Source organism: Mizuhopecten yessoensis, unplaced genomic scaffold (assembly GCF_002113885.1).
Source record: "Mizuhopecten yessoensis strain PY_sf001 unplaced genomic scaffold, ASM211388v2 scaffold10951, whole genome shotgun sequence".
NCBI classification, from domain to species: Eukaryota; Metazoa; Mollusca; class Bivalvia; order Pectinida; family Pectinidae; genus Mizuhopecten; species Mizuhopecten yessoensis.
This window is the reverse complement of record NW_018408803.1, coordinates 821440-849146: the sequence shown is the minus strand read 5'-3', so window position 1 is coordinate 849146 and position 27707 is coordinate 821440. Positions and strand designations below refer to the sequence as shown.

The 27707-nt window shown below is 35.1% G+C and overlaps 1 protein-coding gene across 3 annotated transcripts in view; it reads right to left on the bottom strand.

Annotated features, from left to right (window-relative positions):
- Positions 1-27707, bottom strand: part of LOC110464038 (sodium-dependent dopamine transporter-like) — a 129044-nt gene that overhangs the window by 13185 nt on the left and 88152 nt on the right. For all 3 annotated transcript variants that reach the window (XM_021519048.1, XM_021519046.1, XM_021519047.1), the window contains exons 3-8: positions 14409-14514; positions 5700-5858; positions 5142-5276; positions 3725-4049; positions 2870-3008; positions 2325-2459 (exon numbers count right to left, since the gene is read on the bottom strand). In XM_021519048.1, the coding sequence (XP_021374723.1) occupies positions 2325-2459; positions 2870-3008; positions 3725-4049; positions 5142-5276; positions 5700-5858; positions 14409-14472 (957 nt within the window). In that variant the 5' untranslated portion in view covers positions 14473-14514. The remainder of the gene's footprint in view (positions 1-2324; positions 2460-2869; positions 3009-3724; positions 4050-5141; positions 5277-5699; positions 5859-14408; positions 14515-27707) is intronic.

Sequence of the window (27707 nt, the reverse complement as noted above, 5' to 3'; positions counted from 1 at the left end):
TTGATGATCTGGTAGTTCTTGAATGGATATCGGATGTCAAAGTAAAACTGTTCAAGTAATCTGGAGCTAGGTTGTTTAAGACTTAGTACATTAAATACAGTGGTTGTAGGAAATTCGTATATTAAAAGGCAACCATTTAAGTTTACTAAACATTTCATTTGAAGGTGTACAAAAATCACATTTCAAAATAACTCTGGCAGCTCGTTTTTGCAGTTTTTCAATCTTTGCAATGTGGTTCTGTGTGGCATTTCCCCAGATATAAGAGCAGTAGTCAAAATTGGGATTAATGAAGCAATTGTAATATGTGAGACAAGATGATTGGGTCAGAAAAGGTCGAATGCGTCTCATTTGGAAAATTTGATAAGCAATCTTTTTTGCAGTATCCACAATTTGTTTATCCCAAGATAAACAATCGTCAATAGTAACCCAAAGAAGTGTTTCTTGTTTCACATTTTCTAAGTGTCTGTCATTTATAAAAACAGATAAATTTTCAGATTGTCTACATTTTCTTTGTGATGTTCCAATTAACATAACATATTTTTTGTGTTAATACACATTTTGTTTTCATCACACCATTTCTGAATTAATTTGGCGTCATAATTTAAACTGGAATTTATGTTTTCTATTGATTTGACATGTGTGTGATCAGCTGTGTCGTCAGCATACATGTTTATTGTTGATTTTTTTGTGATCAAGGGTAGAACATCCACATACAAGATGAACATGAAGGGCCCGAGAATCGATCCCTGGGGGACACCGACTGTGAGGCGTTGAGGATCACTTAATGATTTTTTGAAATTAACTGTTGGAAAACGATCAGTAATGAAGCTAGTAAAAAAGGTGATAATGTCTTTAGAATAACTATACAAGCTAAATTTGGCAAGTTATCTGTTGTGGTCTACAAGGTCAAAGGCCTTTCTAAAGTCTAAAACCAAACCCCCTGACAAGTATCCCTTATCAATGGAATCATACCACGTGTTTGTAATTTTTGTCAGTGCAGTCTGACAGGAATGTTGTATTCTAAAGCCTGATTGGCTTTTTAAAATTAGATCATGGCTGCATCAAAAGTTGTAAAAATGTTGATGAATATATTTTTCGAGACATTTGGATAGAATTGGTAGTACTGATATTGGTCGAAAATTACTAATTTGTTCTTTATTCCCTTTCTTAATGAGAGGACTAACTTTAGCGTTTTTCCAAATACTTGGAAAGGTATTAGTTTCAATACTGAAATTCAATAATTTACAAATTATAGGTGCAATTGCTTTGGTACAATATTTCAAAAATTGAGCTCCAATATTGTCAAGTCCAGTTGCTTTGGAAGTATCTATATTCACCAAAAACTTTTCAACAAACTGTTCCTCAACTTTTGTGAAATATTGATTATAAATATTACTAATTTCATCTGCATTTGTAATATCTTTACCTTTATGTTGAATAAATGTTGGAGATGCTATTTTAGTTTTAGGACAAAGTTTTTTTAAAGTGCTTCCAATAATCTTGGCTGGAATTCTTGCATTGCTCCAAGACTTCAGAAAAGTAGTTTTTCTTTGCATTTTTGATCATAAAAATAACTTTGTTTCTCCACTTTTTGTACATTTCTATGTTACCATCTTGTTTATTTCTAATAAGAATACCTATATTAATTTCACTATTCCACCACTCAGGAGTTGTGTGATATTTAACACGCTTTTCTCTAAGAGGAGCATACTTGCTACATCACGATATAGTTTAAGATAAATCACAATAATGTTTTTCATAGATATTGACTTTTCATGGTATAACGATCTAGGAAATGCCAAAACTATTCGGATCTTGCTTGTCAGATTACTCCTCAATTTCAAATCATGCATGATTAAAAATCTTATATTACAGGCATATATAACTAGCAAAGCCCACAATGTTTAGATGAGTTCATTAAGACATTTCAGAGTTGGCAAACTGCATGGAACTAATGTTTAAAACTCTAAACTGTCATTTGCATTGAACAGGCATCCCAATTAAATATAGATACCATACGGTTAACACATAGACACTATACCAGAATATAGATATATAGATTCATAGATATCAACTGGATGGACGAGTGTAACACACACACACATGGATAATTGCACTTATAAACTTCGTAATAGATACATTTACTGTGAAAATAAATTACACTGCATCATACAGATGTTACATCTTTTCTATAACCCGTCGGTGATGCTATGGTCCGAATTGACCCCAAGCGCCAAATTCAAACAACTGAAATCAAGAACCAGTTTAAAAAAAACAATGTTTAAAACTGAATCCAAACAGCAATTTATATCAGAATCACCCACCTCTGACTTGGCGAGTCTGGCAAAGTCCGGAGTGAGGTAGTATTCGATACCCTTCCCAGCCCCTGGCAGTGTGGCTCCTCGGATCATCAGGATGAACAGAACGACGTATGGAAAGAGGGCAGTGAACCACACAACCTGAAGGTAATACTCGATTTAGTATATCACAAAACTTGCAAAATAACAATTTGTTGACGATTGATCTTATTTCAATCTATGGAATGTAAAATTGGTTTATGGCTAGCTGAAAGAACGCCTCAGTCTTTTTTCGGTTTACTTATCAATATGTTCGTATTCTATTGTAGGCTGTATATAGTGTCATTTTATAACAGCGAGCACAATTCAGTTTTCCTGGAAGGACACCTGTCTTTCTCAAGGATACTTCTCATAGTACCGCTACCTACTTGTAATGCTTGGCAGATTGGCATAATAATTATTCAATTACAAAACAATCATATCGTCTCTAGAAGCATAGTATATTTGTCTGTCATTGTTAACAGGTGGACAGACGGACGGACAAACAGACAAACGTGAGCTGCCAAACTGACCTTGCCCGAGGTGGATATACCCTTCCATAGACTGAAGTAACATATGACGTAAACACCGAGCAGACACAGCACGATCTGCCACTGGACCGCTCCGGCCTCAAATATCCCGTTACTACGGTGCAGGCCGAGAAAACTGCGGCTGGAATGGACCAAAATTACACGTTTAATATTGGCAAAGAAATTGAAGATCTTAAAACAAATAAGTTTAAATATTTTTTGAACTTTTATATTTCTACGCCTACGAAAAATGGAAAAATAATAATAACTTGGCAAAACAATTAAGGATCCCTGTACCACTGCCAAAATCTGTAACTACTCACAGAGTACTTTTTTAGCTTGTCTACAGCTGTAATAGCTCATTTCGGGAAAGAAAACCACCTTGCAGGACATTTATGAAAAAGTATTTAGAGATGAAAGAAACAAAGTTTTTAACCAGCAATTGTGTCCCGAATGTAATAATTCAGTAGGGTTGGATTTGGCTTTGAACCTTTGTCTTCAGATCGTTATTCCGTCTTTGCGTAATGCAGAGTTATCTTCTCTTGAGAGCAGGTATTGATTGTTACGTCATTTGTTTGTGAGAGTAACGTCATCAATTTTTGAGAAAACGACCTAATTTTCTCACACGAACCAATGACGTAACAACCAATACCTGCTCTCAAGAGAGGATAACTCTGCAATACGCAAAGACGGAATACTGTCGCTCTGCCCGACTACGCTACTATGTAAACGGATTTGCCCTTGCCCTTCTGCTACAGTAAATATCCAAAAACGAACTAATGGGGAGGTTACTGTATTTAAGGAAAACCATATTGCAGTGGGACATAGATTCCTAAGCAAATAGATGTGTATACTCACACAAAATATTCCTCGGCTGGCGAATATCGGGGTATTTTTGTAACGTTTTTTACTGTTTCGTTCAATATTGATCCAACCGTGGACATCACAACAGCTATGTTTGATGAAGTGGAGGTAAGTTCGTCAGTCATATTGAAACTAGAGTTATCGGCCTTTGTTCTATTTATACCGTCGTAACAGAACTCTGTATTCCATTCGTTACCGCATGTTGCCCAAGGGAGCTCACTCGTGAATGATCTGATCAAATAATGAAGGGCCCAAGCAATGATGACGTTATAGAAAAAGTCTGTGTAAAATGCTATCAACACTACCGCCCATCCGATGCCTGTAACATAAATAATAAGATTACACATCTCGAGTTAAATTAACGAAACGAAATCTAAATTATAATAGGCACATAAGAGATCAATCATTAAGTGAAAGTTCTTACATTTTTCTTCGCGATAATTAATTTTACAGTTTGCTGGGGACATTTCCTCCCATCATCGATAATATCCATATATTCACCCGAGGGTGATTTCGCCCTTTGAATAGTTTTTACTTTGATTGTTTTACTGGTGTATTATATTTGCAGACGTGATAAATTTGCACTCATTACAGGGACCGAAAAAAACCTAAGTTAAACAGCAGCGAACATTTCTATATAAGACATATAAAACGATGCAGAACAAGAATTCACTAATGACTATTGAGCCTCGCTTAATTGGTTATGGTGAATTCGGAAAACTTCTCGCTTTCTTTACGAAACTGATTACAATATCATATGTAAAAAATCGTATCAGTTTGTTCTAAATGGGATTCATGCTGTTTTAAGGTAGCTATGTGCGGTGCAGGATGTCAAATTTCAACCGTTCCATTCAAACGTTTAAATATTCTACAGTTCGGTTAGCTCATATATTTATATTTCTACTGCAATTCCTCTATAGGCTTAACCAGAAGCCGCTGATTAAATCATATAGTCCTATCAGCGCTATTTCTTCTGTTTAAACCTATAGAAGAATTGCAGTAGAAATATAAAAGCAAACATTTTGGTGACATTAGGCTATTCCAGGAATCTCGTTGGCACTGATGACACAGACACTGCAATATCGAAACATAAGGGTATGCTGATACTTAGATCAATAATAACTATCAAATATATAATGTAAATATATGTATTGAACAGCGTTTTTAACCTTTATGCCGGTATGAATATTTACAAAATGCCGTTAGCAATCCTTATTTCAGATCAATCATTTGCAAAGGTAGATTTGAAGAGTACGCTGTGCCAACCTTTGACCTATGCACACCGGATGGTGTGCTTACCTTTAAATAGTGGACACAGTCTTTCCCAATAAGTAATGACGCGCCCGTTGGCGCACCTTCATTTGAACGATTGACACAGTTTGTCCCAAACATCATGCGTATGTATTCTTACCTTTGAACAGTGGACACAGTCTGCCCCAACAAGTAATGGCACCGGATTTGTTGTACTGACCAAGAGCCAGCTCCATATAAAACAACGGTATGCCTCCCATTATCAACATTAATCCATACGGAATCAGAAAGGCCCCTGAAATTACAAAATGGAATTTTGTTAAATCAAACACACTGCGGAAAAAATAAATGTTCAGCAACATATCAACCCGAATGCAATAAGAAGGATTTACGAAATGGTAAAAAGTGTAATGTTATTTTGAAATAACTAAGATATCCTGATTTCAATTGAAAATAACTGTTACGTACTAGAAAATTCAAAAACAGGATTTTGATTTTTTTTTTTTAAATAGGTCAAGATTATGAGAAGTGATTTCGTCAATAAAGGGCATCTTTTCCAAAAACGTAATTCACAACTTGCAAAATTATTGTATCCGTTTCCTTTCGTTTCATTCGTTTCTTCTTTGTAAACATTGTGATAAAACATCCCTGTACAGTCTATAATTTTAACTTATCACGTGACAAAATAGACCAATCAGTTTGAGGCACACAAACTTACCTCCACCATTTTTGTAACATAAATACGGAAACCGCCACACGTTGGCTAGATCCACAGCGAACCCGATAACGGAAAGAAGAAAATCCGCCTTTTTGTTCCAAGTTTCCCGCTCCTCTGGTTGATCAACCTCCATACCCGGGGACTTCTCCAGGAGAGTACCTATAACGAGAGAAGGGAACATTACAGCAAAGCCTCGATACAACGCCACTCATACCACGTGCTACCTCATTTACTGCCAGTGTATTTCAATGTATCTTTTCCCTTTTCTTAACAGTTCCTTTGTAACTGTCCCCTGATACATCGGGAAACCTTCCAAAAACGCCAAATTCTTATAGACAGCTGATGGCAGGATAAAGAGGTTAACTCTATATACTTTACATCAATACTTTTTTGTGATCATTTATCATAATCTATTATGCTAAAATGCATTGTTCTATTTGACTTTTTTTCATAATCGGCACTTCTCGCAATAAGTGTGAAAAATATACTTTACGAAACATGAAATGTGTTTGGTTAATATTAAGTCAAATAAGTTTTATGTGGAATTCTATCAATGTTACAGTTTCACTAAAACTCGATTTTTGATATTCTTTGTGCAAGAACTCAAACTGCTCAGAGGTATTCAAAAGGTATACAAAGCTTGGTTTTTGCAGATTCAGAGATAATGAATATATTCATTTCCCTTTTTTTAGCTTTTCCCCCTCAGCGCCCCTCGACTTTAAGGCGATGTCCCAAATATCGCCCGTTAACTTTATTGATAGTAATAAATGAACACTAAAAACCGCACATCTCATATAATGCGTTCCGACATTTTGGTATTGATCAGGAAGTGACGTCACAAGTTTCCGGTTGTGGAACAAACAAGTAAAATGGCCACATTACACATATTAGAATCTGAAGTAACATTTTCCGATCCAACATAGAATTGATTAATAGCCCAAAGTGTATTGCCACAATCAAAATCAAATGACAATTAAATCAAATAGTTTCTAAAGGGTTTGTTTACAAAGAATATTTGTGCCGACAACATCGAGATCACATTCACTGCGGGAGGTTTGCCTAGTATGCGTATTCCCGCAAAGTCTCATCAACCTCACACCTCTTTAATGAAATGTTTTGATAAAGATCGTTTAAAAAAAAGACAATTCTAGACGTTAAAAAAAATCGTTCTAGATATTTGACATAAATGTAAGAAGAAAATAGAAGAAGAAATAATAACTTGAATAAAGCATTTTGAGGAGGGAAAGAAGTTGAACAGTTTAAATTGCCGGTCAGTTAAGCAAACAATACTTTGACTCGTGGGACTTTTGTCGGAGATCTGACTCAAATGATGGTTGTTATGGGCTACCATGTGTAAAAGTCGGCATCCGAATGTGCAGTAGCTGTTTGGTCATCCGGACCTCCCCGATCTTATAACGACCGCAACAAGATTACTTATCAAACATATTGTAATAAATTGGTTGATTCAATTTCAAATTGTTTATTCAGAATTATCCTGATAAATCACTATATTAAGAGCCTAGTGTGTTGTAAATATGTTTTCAATCGACAAATTGTTTAAATATTGGAATAATTGACAGTGAGCGTTCAGAGACTGGAATGATTTGAAGTCAAATTAAGCCAGTGGAGCAAGTAATATACTGAAATGTCGGACGAATGTCCTGTGGATGGCAAGATTTCGTTCCGAATATTTTCCCCAGCAAACTCTGTGGTGTTGTTTCCAAATATTTTTTATATATTAAGAGATATTAGATATGTTTTACCTTCGACAAATTTTGAAGAAATTAAATTTTTGGTTTTCCTTAAATTTTGTGTAATTTTAATTTAAATTTTAATAAGAAAATAACATTGAAAAAATTTTCTGCCAGATTTTTGCTGACAGGAATGAAATTTGAAGTTGCTGAAAGCTTTGCTTGTGCAACAAAAATCATTTTTGGTTGTTTTTATGCTACTTGCTACTCTGAAATATTGAGATTTACAGCACCGTTACTTTAGCTAGAGCGCTAATTAATTAATTTTAACTTCACCAGATCCAGAAGAGCACGAGATCCTTATTTGTCAATTGTGTAAAATTTACGAAACAAAGGCTGTAAATCAACGTAAACATTTGTTTGAACGATTAAGGATCCCCGTACCATTGACAAAATCTGTAACTAAGTATATTTTTTTTCAGACATTAATATACCTTTGATAAATCGTTTCTGAAATACAACATACATTGCGGGACCTTTCTGAGAAAGATGAACGAAACAAAATATAATCAACAACAGTGTTCTTAAGTCTTCCGTGAGCTAATCGGTCAACGGAAGTGAAACTGTTTGAAACGGTGAGGGTGTAGACTATGTACAAATGTTACAGGGATTTGCCCGCGCATGTACTTTTGTTGAGCTTCGCACTGTATTTGGTAAAGGTGTGAGCGTGTGAGAAATATGTCTTATTTTGTATGATATTTGATTTAGTTTGATATGGTTTAATGGGAATTATACATTGTCCAATTAGCCTTACGTGAACCTGCATCCTTAAGAGGATGACTATAGATAAATAATAAAATTATAGTTTATTATGACAGTAGCTGTTGTCTTTAATGTAAACCAAACAGATTCCCCCTTAAATAAATGCAGTTGTGACCAAGCTTGCAGTCTAAAAGAACATCTTGTATCGTAACCATTGCTCCGCCTGGCCGTTATCTGTTATTTATTTATTTTGTTTATATATTGAATAAATTTTTAAAGTCATACTTTGAATGGAAGGCTATGTTAATATGATTTTATTAGAGTAATTTAATTCCTTATTTTATTTATTTTTATATATATTTTTTTTTTATTTATCTATTATCTATTCAGACTTTAAGTTGAAGGCTATGCTAAGAGAATTTCATTAAAGAAATTTATGTATTTTTAATGTATATTTATTTATTTATATATTTATCTTTTTATTCAGACTTTAAATCGAAAGCTATGTCAAGATGATTTAATTAAAATGATATTAAGATTATAACTTCGCTGTAAATCTCTTTTACTACAGCATAGTCGCCACCCCTTTAACATTCCGGCTCTATTTTGCGGCTACAGTTCAATATCAGCCGCGAACAGTCAGCACGAGCGACGAGTAGCCTTCATTAGAACGACGTCCAATAACCCGCATGGAGAAACCATATACACTAATGGTCTGTATTCTCGGAGAACAAAAAGAAAAGCTCAGATTTCATTGATTAATTAAGGCAACAAAACAAATTCAATCTAACACCTTTGTCGTCCGTAAAACGATACAACTCAAGTTCTATTTGTCTAAATGACTAATTTATTCTCACCGTGTTGGTTTTTCAGTGGGGCGCCGTCTGGCGGTATTGATATCCATTCAGCTACTGTTGTACAGAGATGATTTACATAGAGACTCGTGGTATCATTAACATTACTATCATCTCGATAATATTGATAAGCAATTAAGAATGTCAAAGAGTGCGCGGGATACACGAAGGGAACCTGATGCGGCCAGGGTTTCCTTTCAATATGGTTTCAATATTTGATCTTGGCGATTTCAATGTTTTGTACATACAGTTAACAAAACATTTTAAAACCAGTTTTTCCAGCAGTTTATGACAAATTTTGTCCAAGAATAATCAAAATTGCCATTTACTACTGCACCAACAAGCGAAGCGGAAGATCATACGTTGAGAAGCGCTATATATCTCAAACTTACTACTTTATTTGCATATCTCGTTCTGCATTGTATGCATAGCATTCATCACTCTGTGCTCAGGGACTGTAGAAAAATGTATGACCGACTGCGCCCCACTACCTGATCGCATGCAGAAACTATTTTCATGGCACCAAAGGAATCGGGGGTTTCCGTCTGTGTCTTCTACTCAGGAACATCGAACAAACCAAACCTCGTCTGCGGTATCAATCGCAATACCTTCTGTTCGTATTGCAGAGTTAACTTCTCTTGTGAGCAGGTATTGATTGTTATATCATTTGTTTGTTAGAGTAACGTCATCAATTTTTGAGAAAACGACGTAATTTTCTCACACAAACCAATGACGTAACAATCACTACCTGCTCACAAGAGAAGATAACTCTGCAATACGCAAAGACGCACACTCCTTGTCCTTTCCTTTCTGCTAATTTCTACAACTTGTTGCTTTCATATGTCTTTTGGCACCGCTGTGTCAAGTTACGCATTTCTACTGCCTGGTCCAGTATGGCCATTTTGTTCACAGTAGCATAATACTCCACCCGGCTATTCTAACAACAGGCTGACTGGTCCTAATCGCCGCACATTCAAAGCTGCAAGGCAAGAAGTGAGCAATGAGACCCATGTTTATGGATTTCGGTCTGTCTTAGTCAATGACCAGAACCCTTAACCTTCACAACTTCGTCGAATGCTCATCACCGAGGATAAACGCGACGTATTGCCAGGTAAAGCGCTATAAAGAGAAACCATTTTCAAAGGAGAGAAAGTAAGGAGCAATTGAAGCATACGTTTTCAATAAAGTTAATAAATTAATCAACATAAAGCATGAACGTTGTGGAATTTTACAAATCTGTAAATTTCTAGCCGATTTTTACTTTTGTTTATTCTGCTATATTAATGAAGTCCCTACTTCCGGTCTATAGCGCAGTCTCAATGAAATGGCATGTCTCGAGGACCAGGCGCATAAATCCAAATCTCACATACATCCGACATGGACTATTGTCTCAGTCTGTCTTGCTTTGCATCCTACCTTTTCTTTATTTCACTCTTTCGGGTTTTTTCGCATAATCTTGTCTTTTCTATCCGCCACTTGTTCTTTCTCTCTGTGACATTTTCTATTCTCTCACTCTTTTTTTTCCCTTAAATAGTTTTGTTAATCTGTATTTTTTTTGTAACCTGCCTATAACTATTTTGCTCGTTATTAATTTTTTCTGCTTTTCCTTTTTAAAATATTTCCCCCTGGGAATAGCATAACCAAAAACAATATTTTGTTTATGTTTTTGTTTGTTTGTTTGTCTTCTTATTATGATGCTTCTTCTTTCTTTTTCATTCTGTCCATTCTGCTGTGTTATCATTCTATGTGACTGTATTTTAATCATTTTCTTATTTATTCATTATTCACGTTCTTTCTTTCTTTCTTTCTTTTTACCTTGAATGGCCATGAATGGATTCAACGGTATGTCCATATATGGGTAAACGCATTGCAAAGCTGTATTGCTTGAACTAGAATTAATCTCATCGATTGGCTTTATAAAAGATATGACTGATTCATATACGTGTGAACATTCACAAATCATTAATGAATTTCACATTAATCAATATCTTTGTAAGGAGTTGAGATTGTCTCCGGAAGTTGAGTAGACCAGACCGGAAGTCTTCGACCTTCAATGAACGCGAACAAAGCTAGTTCAATGAGTTCGGAATGTTCGTTGTATGGTTTTATCCTTGCATATAAGTTACAGGAGTGGTAGGCACACCCTAACATAGTTATTATCACGGCGGAGACATCAAAGGGAGGTGTGCATGCTCGCGTCTTGTAGGAATATGGTAATTGGAAACTAGCGCGGGATTCCTTTAGAAGTAACTACAGGTGACGCTGAACGAAACAGGGACTACTTCATTTTAATAGGCGATGGGGTCTCCCGGGAATAAGGTGAAACTAAACTTTACACGTCATACTTCTGTAGAACATCTTCTTGTGGGAATAAGGTAATAACGGAATAGAAGCGGTGGTCTTGCAGGAAAAAAATAAATTTTGAAGAGGCACAACAAGAGGGATTAATATGATTTGGAATATCTTGTTTCATAATTGTTGACAATAAATGACGTTTACATTTAAATATCATAACATGTCTTGAAAGGTACCAATGGAAAATCTTTGGTGGTATTGATCTGATTGGCGGTATGGGTATCGGATTTTCAGTTGAAAATGCATAAAGTTAGATTTACTTTTATCACATGACTACACTGCTATGTAATAAGACACACACAGTATTTTTCTTGTGTATTGCAACCACTTTGACATCAGGAGTAAGACAATAGGTATGATGTCATAACATTGTGTTGCCATAATGCTCGGTTTTATTTAAGTTGTATTTATTTAACGTTCCATTAACATTCAAGGTCATTTAATGACGTGCTTCCATGTGTGTTATGATTTATATTTGTGTATGTGAGCTGGAGCCTAGGTGGTTTGTTGGTGTATTTACCTCCATGTGATAGCGCGGATCTGACGCCGACTTTATAGTGCTACCTCACGGACATATGATGTCGAAGGCGCCCAGCACAGCATTCCGCTCGGTCACATTATACTGACAACGGGCGAACCAGTTATATACTGCGATCACCCTAAATGCTGAACATGTGACATGGAATAACAACTTCCGTTTTAATTGAGGACTTTAGTATATCCCGGCATGGGTGCAAAACCGATTGCCTTCCTCAGCTTGGGGAACGTTGGACCCTAAAGCCAAAAGTGAGGTATTGCCAAGAAATGCGTTAAGAACAATTATTGAGTCAGAAGTAGAGAAAAATATAAATACAATGCTTGGACGTCTTATGGATATTAGGGTATTCGTTTTCAAATTAATGTTTGATATTCCATTCTGCATACCGACATAAATGGCTAAGAATCAAACGCTCGAATGACTTGGATTGCTGCTCTGACAGTATCGTTCAACGACGACATAGACGTTAAACACAGTAATTATCATTGATCGTTTTTAATTCCCACCAAGATGACTTCATGCTCAAAATGAAATTAACTTATTTTTTTCATCTTTAAATTTTCACGCTAGTATGAACTGCCGTGACAGCTGCAATTATTTATTACATTGTATTTTCTATAGTTGAAGTGTACGCTATGAACATGTGCAAGAACTAGCCTACAGGAACACAGCAACCACGTCCGCCGTGGACATTTTTAATTTCATAATAAACCACCCTATATTTGATGCGTTAGGACGCTCAAAGTCGTGGCCCTTCATTACATACGAAATAACAGAAGTCTTAACTATCTATCGTTTCCCGTACAAGTACAGTGGCTGTAAATTTTCCGTGAATTTCTCCTATTTGTGAAGTGACCGGCAGCTCGGAACCGTTTTATGGACGTTAGTTTATAAAAGTGTGGCCGTTTCTTTGTTAGGCAGCCATGCGAGAAAAGTAATGAGGCAAAGGACAAGTTAGACCTCGCTGGCACTGTCACGAGGGACGAGCCTCGTTATCGCTGAGCGACGAGCCTTGTTTTGTAGAGCGTAGACGTTACCTTCAAGATCCCTTTCGTCAATATCCAGTCTGCTTCAGCAGTCGTTGAATCAAAATGTTGACTTCTCCACAAAAAATATGATTCATACCTTAAATTGCATGATACGGGAGTTAAGATCAATATCTTGTCAGAGAACCGACAATCATGTTCATTTTGTTTTAAATATTAATCAATAATGTAGATTTCAAATTTATTGCAATGATTCGATTAAGCTTGTAATGCTTTAAGCAATCGGACCATGGAAACAAACCTCCGTATCTCAACTTTTCATAGATGTTGTTATTAAATTAAGCTTTTACTAAGTGCGAAGTTTGTTACTATGAATAGAAAATAAAGTAGGTTACCACATTTCACCCTTTTGAAAAGTACGATGATAAATTGAAGATTTATTCTTTCGTTTCGTGTGACTACTGGATATGAATTCATTCGAAATTTCTATCGACAGGACAAGGCTATCCTCTTGACGGGATTTTTTTTAAACGCGATCCCTTTTTCCTTTACACGAAAATTGAAAGGAACGATCCGACTAATTATTGTAGTAATATAAACATTTTTGCATAACTGTTCATTTTTTTTGTTTTTGTTTTTGTTTTTGTTTCTTGTTGTTTTTTATTTGGGGGCGGAAGGGAGGATTGAACGAGAATCATATATCTAAATGTATTTATTCAATGAATTGTGTGAACATATTTGATTTATATTTAACTTACAAAGGGATGTTGATTTCGATTTCTGAATATTTTAGTATAAACGTCTTACATATAATAGGAAATTGGGCAACAGGCAAAGTCTATGGCAACCCTCTCCTTAAAAGACAAACAGTGTATACTGTACATATTATACAGCATACTGATGGAAGTATAAAACACTCTTATAAAAATAATATTAAAATATATTAGCTAGTTTTGGATCGCCAATTCCTATTATTACAATAGAAAACGAAAGTTGCTAAAACAACGGCCAACCAGTTAGAAATATCCGTGCACTCACACCATTGTGAGCGGGAACCCTTTCAGACAGTTGACAAGCCGACCAGCGTCCGCAGTAATAATTATACAAATATAAACGTCTTGTATACATAATAAATATATGAATGATTCCAAAGATTAATAATCAACTCCAGAATAGAATATTTTCAAATTAACATCTTTGGCAGCTATACAGAAATGTTTTAACATTCAATAGAATACCGTCACTCCGACAAGATTTTTCAACAATATCTGAAAAAAATTACAGATTTGTGTAAATCACTCTTGTTCGGCCTGGAAGAAGAGCCTAAATGGTCTTTATGTGGACGGACACCGGAGTACCAAGAGAAAAGTCACGTGGTCCGGCAAGTAATCCACCCCTTTCTACATTTAATCGCGGAATCGAACCCCGGTCGTCTTTGTAAAAGGTGAGTGCGCTATCCAAAGCGCCGCCCGTTGGTGAATATGTACATCAGGGTAACCACACATACAGGGAATAGTACTTACCTTGTACCGGTATATTCATTATGGGAGTATTCTGTTCTTTTTCTAAAGTTCCTTTCTCTCCCATGATTGGTTCTTACGTCATACGTACGTCATCAAAGCAGTAAATCTATAAAGATCAACGATAAAATTATTTATAAACGCTAATACTTGAATAATGATTATGATATGGTAAATATGTCATCATCAGCGTTGTGCTAGTTTCATGGGACGGATATTTTAAAGGATTTAATATTGCTTTAGTCGATTTCACGAGTAGGACAATTGAGTTGGTCTTGAGAAGAATTAATCATGGATGGAGGAAAACAAGAAAAGAAGGAAGGAAGGAAGGAAGAGAGGCATTTACGAGATAAACCGTACCAGTCGTCCATGAGGACAAAGTACAGCAATCTTAGACAAAGGTACAGTTCGGGCAGTTTGGTCAGTCAACCAATAAATTCAGTAAAGAACAACTCCATTTTATCATAACCCTCTTCCCAACTCTCCCCCAATTCTACAATAGCTAGTACAATGTCGTGTGTTAACATTTCTATCATCATTAGAAAAATAATCGTTATTCCACAGACTCTTGAAATTACTATTTTGTAGAACAGCTCCACCTGTCGGTGAAGTTTGAAGGAGCTCAATCACGCCGACGTTGGACTATTCCCTGTACGACATGTTTTAAGACGAGTCTTGAATATTTCAACATGTAGGAATTCTGTTTAATTGTCTGTATGGTATTGTTAACGTTCCTTTCTCATCACATTTGTTTCGTTGATATAATCATTTTTATAAACCTGATCAAAGCCATACGTTTAAATGTCTCGCTTTTGTTTTTTCTGATCAAGTAGTGCATAAGTTTCCGTCAATATAATGTCAATCGATTTAAAACGACAGAACAAAAAGGCCATTAATAAATATATATATTTAGAGAGAATCATTAAAGTTGATATTATGACAAACGTTTCATTTTTTTTTCTTTTTGTTATCAATGAACGGATTTTAAGAACCTGGTTTTGTATGAATCGATAAAGAACTTGATCATACCAAATATGTCAAAAGAACACAATTATCTTATAATGACCAACAGAAATAGCTGAAAATAGCGACAAAAAACGTCAATATGGCGACCTTTTAAACGAAATGCATGAATATCTAGGTAAATCAAAACAACTCCCATCAACGCATGACATAAGGTTAAGTTTTTCTCTGGTTTTCGATAAAAAGGTAATTGTTCTTCTAATATTTCCGATAATAGCTTATTATATCCGTACAATATCCACCAAAAAAACCCAAATATTTTAACGTCTCTCCTGCAGGTCTGGGATCAAGAAAAGAATGCAAACTGTTACCCACTATATACATGTATCGTAAGAGGCGACTAATGTGTGAGCACCTGCAGAATTGAGGACTTGCTTTTGTGCCCTCTATTTGGGGACACAAAAGCGACCAATCTTTTTATTGCTTTCTACTTGTAACTACTTTTCACTTCCTAGCACCATGCTTTGGCAACAACTCGCTTTTAGCTTTAATGTTGAACGTTCACCCATGTGAGGAAGGCCCCAGACCGGGACATACCAAAGTCCTTAGAAATGGTAGCTGTTATTCCCCCCTTGACGTTCAGCATTTAGGGCAATATCAACAACTGGTTCACCCGCTGTCAGTATAATGTGACAGCCCAAAAACAGCTGAGCTATGCGCCTTCGGTATTTCAGTAGAATAGCACTATAAAGTCGGCATCAAATCCGCGCTATTATGTGGACGCAAATACGCCAACATACACAGACTGCTATAGGAAAAAAGAATTTTCTCTAAAATTTTTTTTCAATTGATGAAAAGGGAGACAATGTGATTAAGATGATTTGCAATCATTGATTATCAGGGTTTTGTCAAACAATTCTATCAGATGTTTGAGAATTGTAAAATTTACTCAAATACGGTCGGTTTTTAATTTCAATTTAATTTAAACTGACAAAATACATGATTAATCACCATTCATTGACTTTTTGCTATCCTTTAAGTACATTTGTACTATTCAATCAGTTTGCGAATACTCATGAGAAGAAATGCAGCGATTGGCAAGAGAAGACCAATTCCAGTGTGTTTTATACCATCGCAATGGTGTTAGAACAGCAAAGCTTTGTTACGGAGGATGAGAAGGACTATGTATAAGAACGTTAGTACGTGTTTCCCAATCATCACTCTATCACATGCCTTGGTAATTGTACATATTTAATCGACCTCAATAAAAAATGGTTTTAACAAAAACCAAATGTTCGATTATTCTCGATTATGTTGATAAAAAATGTCATGATATTTTAAATACATGTATTTTAACTTGTATAAAAATACACAAATAAATAAATGAATTATCCAGTTAAATAATAATACAGTTCAACCAAGAGTCAAAACTTAAATCTGTTCTATTCTCTAACACTGATCTTTATGTAATCTGCGACAATATTCGTTGCACGATATTCTGGGTTAGACTTTTCCCCTTCGTACTTTAAGTTCGTCGTAACAACAAGTTACTGCTCATGAAATTTTGCCGTTGTCGAAATTAGATACATTTAGTGAAAGCATCTGATTAATTGTTTTAATCTTCATTTTATTGCTTTCGTTGGAAGCAAATTGATCGTTGTTCGTTTGTAGGATGTCGTGTCGTCTGGAAGTAAACCCGCTATGAGGTTTGATGACTAAGGATATCGAATTCGGCTTTATATATTTTTGGTGAAGCTGTATTCACCGCCAGATTCAATACTTACCTTTGATTTTCCGTATGTTGTTATTTAATATGTCTGATATAACTGTTTGCGACGATGATTTATTAGAACGCCGGTCCATCGTGGAATTTACTAGCATATACATGTACCAATTTTAACGGCTATGTATAATGGAGTAGTAAGCGACATATGTAAAAACTAAATGAGATTTTTAGTAATATAAAATGTGTTCAGTGCCCTTTTTAATTATATATAGATTATACCTTTAGATCGCTTAAGAAAGATAAACAATATGCATCATATACTTATTCAAACTTTCCGTATAGCATATTTATTATTGGTCATATTGTCTGTCTTCTTGTCATCATTTTTTACCATGTTTTGTTGAAATATTATTATTATTAAGTTGATTTGCTTTGCCGTGATTATAAAGGAATACTGGCATTAACACACAAGGACAATTGGAAATCAATTACGCTTACTTTGTCAGCGAAGTGACGTTTTAAGCCAAATTCCGAAGGATGAGAGTCTATAAGCCCCCTTTTTGGGCCCTGGTATATTCAAAGATGTCCTGTTTTATCACATGTGGTAAAAATTTGACCGAAATCGGGTTTTTGGTGGTGCCAAAATAGGTAGGGTAAATCACAAATATAATTTGCCATTTTTAAAATGAGCTTCAATCCGAAATGTAATACAATAGGACATCTTTCACAAAATAAATGAGATGAACATCCGAATATACCGGGGCACAAAAAGGGGCCTTATAGACACTCATCCTTTACATTTGAAAAAAAGTAATTGGGATTACAATCATTTTGGTTTATGTCATATAAAAGGGATCACTCTTAATTCAACGAGACATGAACAATTTTTTCCCATTTAATTAACATATTTGAGTTTCACCAGAATTACAGCTAATGAACATACGACATAGTTATGAAAAGCCTGGTAAGCTTTCCGAGAAATTAACTGAAAATTGGCTTCTGACATAATTTCATTATCATTGAAATTCAAAAGAAAAACTGAATTTAGATCAATTCAGAGTAAATATCTGAATAAAACAAAGACACTAAAAATGTTAATTTAGAGACTTTTAAAAATATTTGTATTAAACAAAAATAAAAGATAAAAATAACAAGAGTCCCAGGGGCCTTTATAGCTCACCTGGTATTTTATTTTTCATTTTAAAACCTGCTGAGTACTATACAGGTTTATCAAAGGAGTACAATAATCAAAGTTTCAAGAAGAACTACATATAAATTTGTTTTGGTGGGAAAGACACCAAGAAAATGAGTTTCCATGTTATGTCACAATTTTCCTCTATTTCCCCTATTGGGGCTCAATTGCACCTTTTTATACAAATTAAACAAATCAAATCCCTTCATTTGTGCAGAGGGGAAAATATTTGTCTCTATTTTCCCTATTGTGCCCACTCCTCTGCCCCTGGGGGGGGGGGGTCACATCCTCCATTTATACATATTAAATTCCCTTTGCATGAAAATTTTCTACAACAAGTTTGTTTAAAATCCCTTCAACGGTACAGAAGGAGAAGGATCTTTATTGTTTTCCTCTATTTTCCCTAATGGGCCCACCAATCTACCACAAAGAAGTGGGCCCACACACATCAGTTTATACAAAATTGATTCCTTTGTCCCTAAGCATGCTTCAGACTGCATTTGGTTTAAATCCCCTCACTTGTATAGTAGGAGAAAAAATCCTCTTTTCCCCTTTTGGGCCCCGCCTCTCTGCCCTCAAAGGGGTCACACCCTCCGTTTGTACAAACTTGTTGCTCCTTTGTCCAAAGATGCTCTAGAACAAATTTAGTCAAAATCCTTCTACTGGTTGAGAAGAGGATTTTTAAAGATTTACCTATTTTCCCCCTATATTGCCCCACCCCTCTGCCCCAGGGGGGAGGGCATACCCTCTGTTTATACGAAACTGAGAACCCTTTGGCCACTGATATTCCAGACAAAATTTGGTCAAAATCCCTTCATCGGTACAAAAAGAGAAGGATCTTTAATGTTTTCCTCTATTTCCCTTAATGGGCCCCACCCATCTGCCCCAAAGAAGGGCCCACACACCTCAGTTTAAACAAAATTGATTCTTTTGTCCCTAAGCATGCTTCAGACTGCATTTGGTTTAAATCCCTTCACTTGTATAATAGGAGACAAAAATCTCTCTATTTCCTATAGGGCCACACCCTCCGTTTATACAAACTTGAGGCTCCTTTGTCCAAAGATGATCTAGAACAAATTTGGTCAAAATCCTTCTATTGGTTGTGAGAAGAAGATTTTTAAAGATTTACCTATTTTCCCCCTATTTGGCCCCGCCCCTCTGCCCAAAGGGGGACCATACACTCTGTTTATACAAAACTGAGAACCCTGTGGCCAATGATGCTCCAGACCAAACTTCGTCAAATCGTTTTAAAGGAAAAATTGACGGACGACGGACGCTGCGCCATGGTTTAAGAATGACGCGATAAGCTAACCTTGCTTTTAACAAATCAACCCAGAGGATTTTGCATCAATTCTTAATTACCACAATTAGCACTACAATGACAGAGTATCGTTTACTACTTATACGAAATAGCTTTGGTACCATTGCCAAACACGTACAGTCAACTTAATGGGAAATCTGTAAAGAAATTTTATATTTTAAATACGCACGTACTTTAAAATACATCGAATCAAACCTTATTCAGAATGAATCTAAATCGATAAACGCATTTTTAAAGCTGCTTTATGTTTCGTTAAATACGATAATTGGGCTGATATCTAACAATATTTGTTTCGGAGATAAAAGCTTTGTTTTACATTATTTGGCACATTAAATGGTATCTCATATGAAATACGAGACCGTATTCCAGGGCATTATATCTTATTCCTATCACTGGGTTATTAGTACTACTATCGATAAAAATGTCATCACTTCTTATACAAACTATACAACATTCCGTATTCACGAATATTATATCTGTAACATCATATTGTATGGAACTATTTTTGGGAAATTGGTGCCGAAATTTTGAAAATCTGAGAGGTGCTAGATGGGAACCCTGGCGAATGCGTCGCTTTCAATAAACACTCAAATATCGTGATGATGGAGACAATCAATACACGCTAACAAAACGATGTAAAACGACCGAGATTTCTATTTAGTGACAAATACAAATGTTATATTGTCCGTCACTAACAACAGTGCTCAAACCCATAGAATATTCATGCCGGCGTGCTGAGAGGTAAATCTACCGTCATCGAATTTGTGAGTGTTTGGCTATTAGCTCCCCGATATATGACCCTTGACAAAACATGAATAGAACCATGATTCCTACCGTCTCATCGGAATACGAAACTAAACCAAATACTGTTTGACTAGTTAAATACCGTTGCCTATTGGTAATTCGATCGTACATTATTGTGTACTCCTATAATTGTCGTCAAACTTTCCGGATTTTCAGCCCGCCGTGTCGGATCATACATTAGTGAGTGACCTCGCTTAGATCTATACAAATACAGACTTACTCGAAATTTTACACTAATCATTGAGTACCATGCAGTATTGCATTGCATCCCTCGAGGACAATTAGTAAACACGGGTTATAATAAACATATTTCAGGAGCCGGACGGTCTCACAAAGCCGGACAGACGATATTGTCGACATTTTCTGATACTGGCTACATACAAAATGTTTCTGACTGGTGCAGTAATTCACGATACGCAGCAACTCATTCTTATTGTGATAATAGAGAGATTCTTGTTATTTCATCATGTCTGATTTTCATTGTTATAATAAAAAGGAAATATCTGGTAGGATAGCTAAACTGCAATACTCTATGACTTAATCCCTTTATTCAATATTTTCGAGAGAAAAAATCTAAGCAAATAAAAAACCGTTTCTGTAATGACAATTGATCGATAGAAGAAAATATAAAATCCATCCGGTTTGACTCCAGGCTTTAGTAAGCATTCCCATGCAGGGCCTTTGTATCACTATGTCATACTATGACTAACCAACCACGCCTCAATATTATTTTTAAAAGCCCAATTACTTTAACCTATGCAAGAATGTCGCTAACACACGCCGAATGCAAAAATAGCAGAATTTCAGAAGAAAAATATCATACACTGTGAAATCAGATATTTTCGTGGGACCCAAATGTCGTGGTTTACCGACAAAACACCATTTCGTGGGTACATGAATTCGTGGAATACGAGTACCCACTCCAACGTAAAATTTCTTTATATCAAACTTGTAATTACTTCGTGGACGTATAAATTCGTGGGTGAAGATTACCCACGAAATCAACTTTTAAAAAAAACCACTAAAATTAGTGATTTCACAATATTTTTAAGTTTAAGCTGTTTTTTGAGGCATGTGATTCAAACATTTTAAAACCGTCTCTGTTCCATGTGCAATTAACAAAAACTGCTAAAGCTTTTTTCATCAAAATATGTAGATACATGCATCGACGAAGGAATAGGTTTTAGCAGTAGACCATTTTTGTTTTATTAAATGTCCCCTAACTAGGAGGCGCAGTAAAAACCCACATTAGTCGCCTCTTATGATAAACATGCAGACAGAGACAACTTGTCCAATGTTTCCCAGAATCATCAATGGTAACTATGTACTATGTAATATCATTATAAAGGTAACAGGCGATTGTTGTGTTTTACGTCCTATTTACAGTTTTGGTCATTTAAAGACGTGCCAGGTTTTGGTTGTGGAGGAAAGCCGGAGTTCCCGGAGAATAACCACAGACCTACGGCCAGAACCTGGCGACTGCCCCACGTAGGCCTCGAACCCATTACCCTTTGGTGAAGAGCTAGTGTAAGCAGAATGTCAGACGCATTAACCACTTGGCCACCGCGGCCCTCCAGGCAAGTCGCTTTCATCATAAGACACATTTATACATCTTATCATAGCAAACACAAGACTAGAAGAATTAAGATAAAAAGTCTAATTTGTTTATGTTTGTCAAAATCATCTTATACGAATAATCAAATATATGCATACTTGAAAATATCTTCCTATGCATCTTAAAAGGAGAAATCAAAAACACAAATGAAAATAATTTTCTTCTGAAATGCATTCAAATCTTATGGTATACTTTACTTAATGGTTTCTTTAGTCTACCCGGAAATCCTCTAGAGACATTATGGTAGTGTATAAAGCCGATCGGAATATATCTGCGTACAAACATCAAACCAATGTGTTCTGAACCATAATCTTCAAAGGTAAAAGGCAGAAAAGTGAAATAAAAATATTTTCTTGATTGTTTTCAAACTTCCTTTTTTTCACTTTGTTTGTTTTCGAGCATGTCTCATTAAATGAGTAAATTATTCTTTTTACGTCAAGTGTCGTGTTCTCTGAGAATTTGTTATTTGCATTAACGAACCATTTGACAGGTGCTAGGTTGATTGGAATTGTATATAGACATAAATAATACAAATCAATAACTCACTCCAACCTTTTACAAGCTTTTAAAAGAACCCTTTAACTTCGATCGTTTTCCAGCACAGGAACATTCACTTCCGCCGGAAGTCGAGTATGGTACTCGGCCTAGAGTGTTTAATATTGATAGAAGGGGCCATTTGAGGGGAATTGAAATCTGAACGAATTTGTTATTTGAAATTTTTGATAGTTAAATTAAGTTATTTTTTCTATTTGGTAAAAAAACACCCTTCAGGGAACCTCAACTTCGTGTGCCTACATTGCGATTAGATGAAATTTATTCATCGTGCCTTTCAGCAGTTAAGGAATGGCAATGGACCATATACCAAAAGGCATTAACGGTATATGCTATAAAGCTGATTAAAAACTATAGTAATTCACTTTTACCACACTTAGTGAATAATCCACATCGAGCATTGATTTCTGTAAATGTTAAGTTGGAGCGCTATAGACCAACGACCATAAACATCTGTACGAATAATCGAACTTATGTATAAATCAATCTGAATCAATTTGGCGGGAGTTTTGGCTCGAGCGAAAGAGTGATACCGTATTGCGGTTAAATTATAATGTTAAGCTATCTAGCACTTATCATATTGCTCCTTAGTGATTATCTTGGTCATTACAACCGATCTATACCTACTAAATCGCCCCTTCTGACAGATTTACGCGCCAACGTTACTGTACCAGTGTCGTCTGCTACCGGCCAACATCGAAACAAGAGCAATTATCCAATATGGACTCACAATAGGCGACGAAAGCATAAATTACTCGGCCTTGTCAACAAAACCTTCGCGCTACAATAATCCCATCAGTTCTTCCTGCAGGGCGCGTTGTAATATTTATTGTTTAAATAATGAGAACAGTGATTAGTAACGTCCCCTTACATAACAATTCTTCCGGTAAGTGTCGCTATCTTTACAAACGTGATGAAATTATTACAATTTGGATACCACTGGGTCAAACAGACTTATATTCTCCAAAAGTACATATCAAACAAAAAGGGTTAATATTGCTAGGATGACGCAGAATTTACAATAAACAAAACTGAATGATAACAAAAAGCACTAAGCACCATCACGTGAGATGAAATGTAAGATTTCTGCACGTGTACTGATAAAAATTTGATGGATGACAGGAGAGCTTTCTCCAAGGTAGTTCAGGAAACATTTGAATGGATTTTTGATCATATATGATTATAACATAACATCTCATGCTCATTCGAAGATTACAATTTTTTAAAGATACTATTTTATCGTTAACTGCATGCTCTCAGTCAACTGTGTTTCGTAAACTTTAAAAGCAACGCAGATTATTATGTAATAACTTACGAAAAGAACGTTCAAGATCGTAAAATTCAGTTAATCACTTTTTGTGATAGCCGTCTATACAGGGCGCTATACATGAGTTCTTGATCCGAACTTTTATTCCGATACAAGAATACGATAATATGATTTTATAGTTTTCTCAACAGAAGGAAATAATGGTAAAAGCNTGGGGTGGGGTGGGGTGGGTGTTGTAAAGAAATGCTATCTCCACATATAGAACGCAGATTTTTTCACAATCAGCTTTCAATATTTATGACATGGTATATCAAAATTATAAAACATTAAATAATTTTGTAGGAATGAAAAATATTTTTCAATTGTCAATTGTCAATCTTGAACAATTTATTACAATCGAATTCTTTGTGTAATATGTTTTTATTAAGCAGCTTATTATGATACTAAAAAATCAAATTCGTCGATGAATACTCCAACCAGCTTAAACATTTACCAGAATGACATATCAATTGGGGAAACCAGCTAAAATCTATCAGAAAGGCATATCTATTGCAGGTTTCAAAGTTAAGAGTTTAAAGCTGGATCAGCGTTTGTTCTTTCATGTTTATTGATATTCACTTCATCCATTAAATACAATAAATATTACTCTTTGTTATCTTCAATAAGTTTCATCAGTTTGGAAATATGTGATATCAAAGGTTTACTTCTTACACAAAAAATGTACGTATTAAACGTGTCGCAACGTTTTGAGAGTCATAGCTTGACAAAGGGACCGGTCGATATTGAAACGTTGCGACACGTTTAATACGTACATGGTTTGTGTAAGAAGTAAACCTTTGTTATAGGCTTTGTTCTCATTGTATTAAAAAAACTTAGAGAGATTCTTGTGAGCGTAAAGTGATCTATAAAAAAGTGACATCAACGTAACATCTTGGAAATATTTGAATGTGAAAATACTGCAAATGGATACCACTGAAGCGAATAAACATTATCGCAATAAAAGCATATTTTTAGTATAGTTTATATTGTAGCATAAACCTTCTAAACAATGGAAATATGTCAGTTGCTGCATGGACTTTGACTCAATATGACGTTATCTATTGTTATTTCTGTGACGTCACAGTTATGACAATGGGTATGGGGGGTATTAAAGAAACGGACATAGTGACAAAGCTTTTCATGTGAACAATCGTTTGGATTTGATCTGAAGACGATCATTTAGCTATTGATGGACATTCTGAATAATGACAACACCACACCAATTTTGTTCCCACTTACTTTGCCATAGAAATGGTGCTAGGGTTGGAAGCATATTGTATTCCCCTTCCTTAAGGTCGTATACTATGCTTTTATTCCTGGTAACATTTCTGTGATAATGACACCAAAATATAATATCGTTATGGAAATATCGATTTATATTTTATGTTAAACATGAAGTGAAAAGTTTGTCGAGTATTATTATTGAAATCAAATGTTAAAAGTATATTGGCAGTCATGTTCTGATCAGATATAACATGTATTGGATACCACACTTGGTGCTAGGTGAAACGCTAACACAACTGGAGCAAATTGATTCATTTCTGGTTGTAAAAATTGATTGATCGAAAAATTAATGAATGATGATGATTTTTTTACCGTTGATGTACTTTTCTGTTTAAATCCCTACCTCATATGTCTGCCATGCATTCCTGTAAACTTTGATTTTAATTGATTATTTTTTTATATTTGATTATTCCTTTTATTGTATTATTATTTGAATGTTTTTGACTATTAATTTATTAGAAATGTATACGCTGACCATGGTCGAAAACAAATGAATATGTCTAGGAATTCTCAAGGAATGCAAAAATATATTTTTTAATTATTCCATATAAAATTAACCATTTTGCTCTGCATGTTTATTGTTGTAATTTGATGATAATACCTCTCGATAATCCTACATAAATGCCCACATTACAAAGAAATTCTAAAAATATCATCTACACAATTAGAACGGTTTAAATGAACACAAAACAATCGCATAGTCACACATAAAACAAAGCAAAATTAAATATATCATCAATATACCCCTACGTGAAACTGCAATAAGATTCATCGAAAGGTTAAACGTTTCAACACATACATGTATGACACCAAAAACGACGTAACAAATTTAATGAATTTATACAGAGCTCTCATTATACGTAATCCACTTCTTCAGCATAGCGATGCTTGTTAGACATTTTCATTTTTGCATATAATCTAAGCTAATCTGTTTTATGAGAACACTCGCTATCTTACTGAATCGGAGTGCTTCTAAATTCTTTATATATCTAGTTAATGACTAGTTACAAGGAATGATATGTGAACTTGTCTTAAATAAAACACTTCACGTAACACACATTTCTGTTACTATTTTCGTACAATATAATTTAGACTGGCCACTATCTGTAGAATATTGAATTATTTAAAACAAATTAACTCTAATAATTTTTATCACTTGGATGTCTGTTATAATCTAGTGGGATATAAGCTCGTAGTTATTGCAGTTGAGAAATTCTTCAAAGAAACTTGGGGACTGGTAGACAGTCTAAATATAATGATGCGTGCAGATGGGTTAGGATTTCGGTTTTATCTCAACGGAATACATCATAAAAGCATTAAAGTATATCATCATTAAATGCTGCACTAGGTTACTTTTCATGGTTGAATAAATTCAAAAATCACATATTATAAACCACATCAGAAACAAAAATTGGCTAATCTAAACTTTCAACAAGATTAATCACTATTTCCATGCCAATATAGATTCGTATGAAAGTCAGCACATTGAAATTAATGTGTTAAAGACATTTCGCCCAATAGCACTCTTTTACTGTAGGCAGCCAGGAGGACGAATAACACGTTAACCCATTCGGCCCCTTATTAATCATAAATACAGAGGTATGGAGAAGTTTTATAACAAAGTGTTAAAGTGATATGCAACGTAGAGTATTGTGTACCATGATTATTGCCTCAATTAACATATCACATTTAGCGGAACAGTATGCAAGATAACTCTGCCAAATCCGGTCCCACGTCCGCGTTGAGAAGGATGAAAGCAACCCCTTGCTTGTTTGTGTTCAGATATAAAGATTTGATATCTTTCGCCCGGCTATAAACCTATAACTGTGCTATAAACTATTGAACATTATGTGCTAGCTTAGACATTATATTTGTGGTTTTAATCTTTTATCTTCATTGACTTCTTCTTAATGAGCAATTTTAATAATTTGATAAACCACTGACCCTTTTTTCAAGAGCAAATGTAGTGCTGTGGACATGCACTTTTAGTACAGTTACTGCTGTATTGAAAATAGCATATCAGATATATATCTGGAGACGCGGATAATAACGCTATTAAATTGATTAAGTTCACAGCATCACAGCCAGACTTGATTCTTATTCAAGATATATCGTGAAGTAACTTCGTGTAATTTATTTTCAGCCTGTGTAATAAAACTGCATAGTTTATAAAGTAACATTATACAACTAAAAATATATAAGGCAAAACAACACAAGTACATATTGTTTACAATAGTACAACTATATATTATATAATGTAAAATAATACAAATACACATTACATAAAGCAACATACTATATATATCTACATATTTTACAAAGCAAATAATGTAACAGCAAATCAATACAACTTCATCTTATACATGATATAAATACATATAAATGAAGTAATACAAAGTATTACATAAAACAAAATCAATTTGTCTTCTTGAAGTATATTGGTTATGCATGTATATTGAATGATGATGCTACCCATATATGTCTTATCCAGCTAAGGAGCTACTGTAAAGTGCTGACCAGAGGCTGGTATTTAAATACC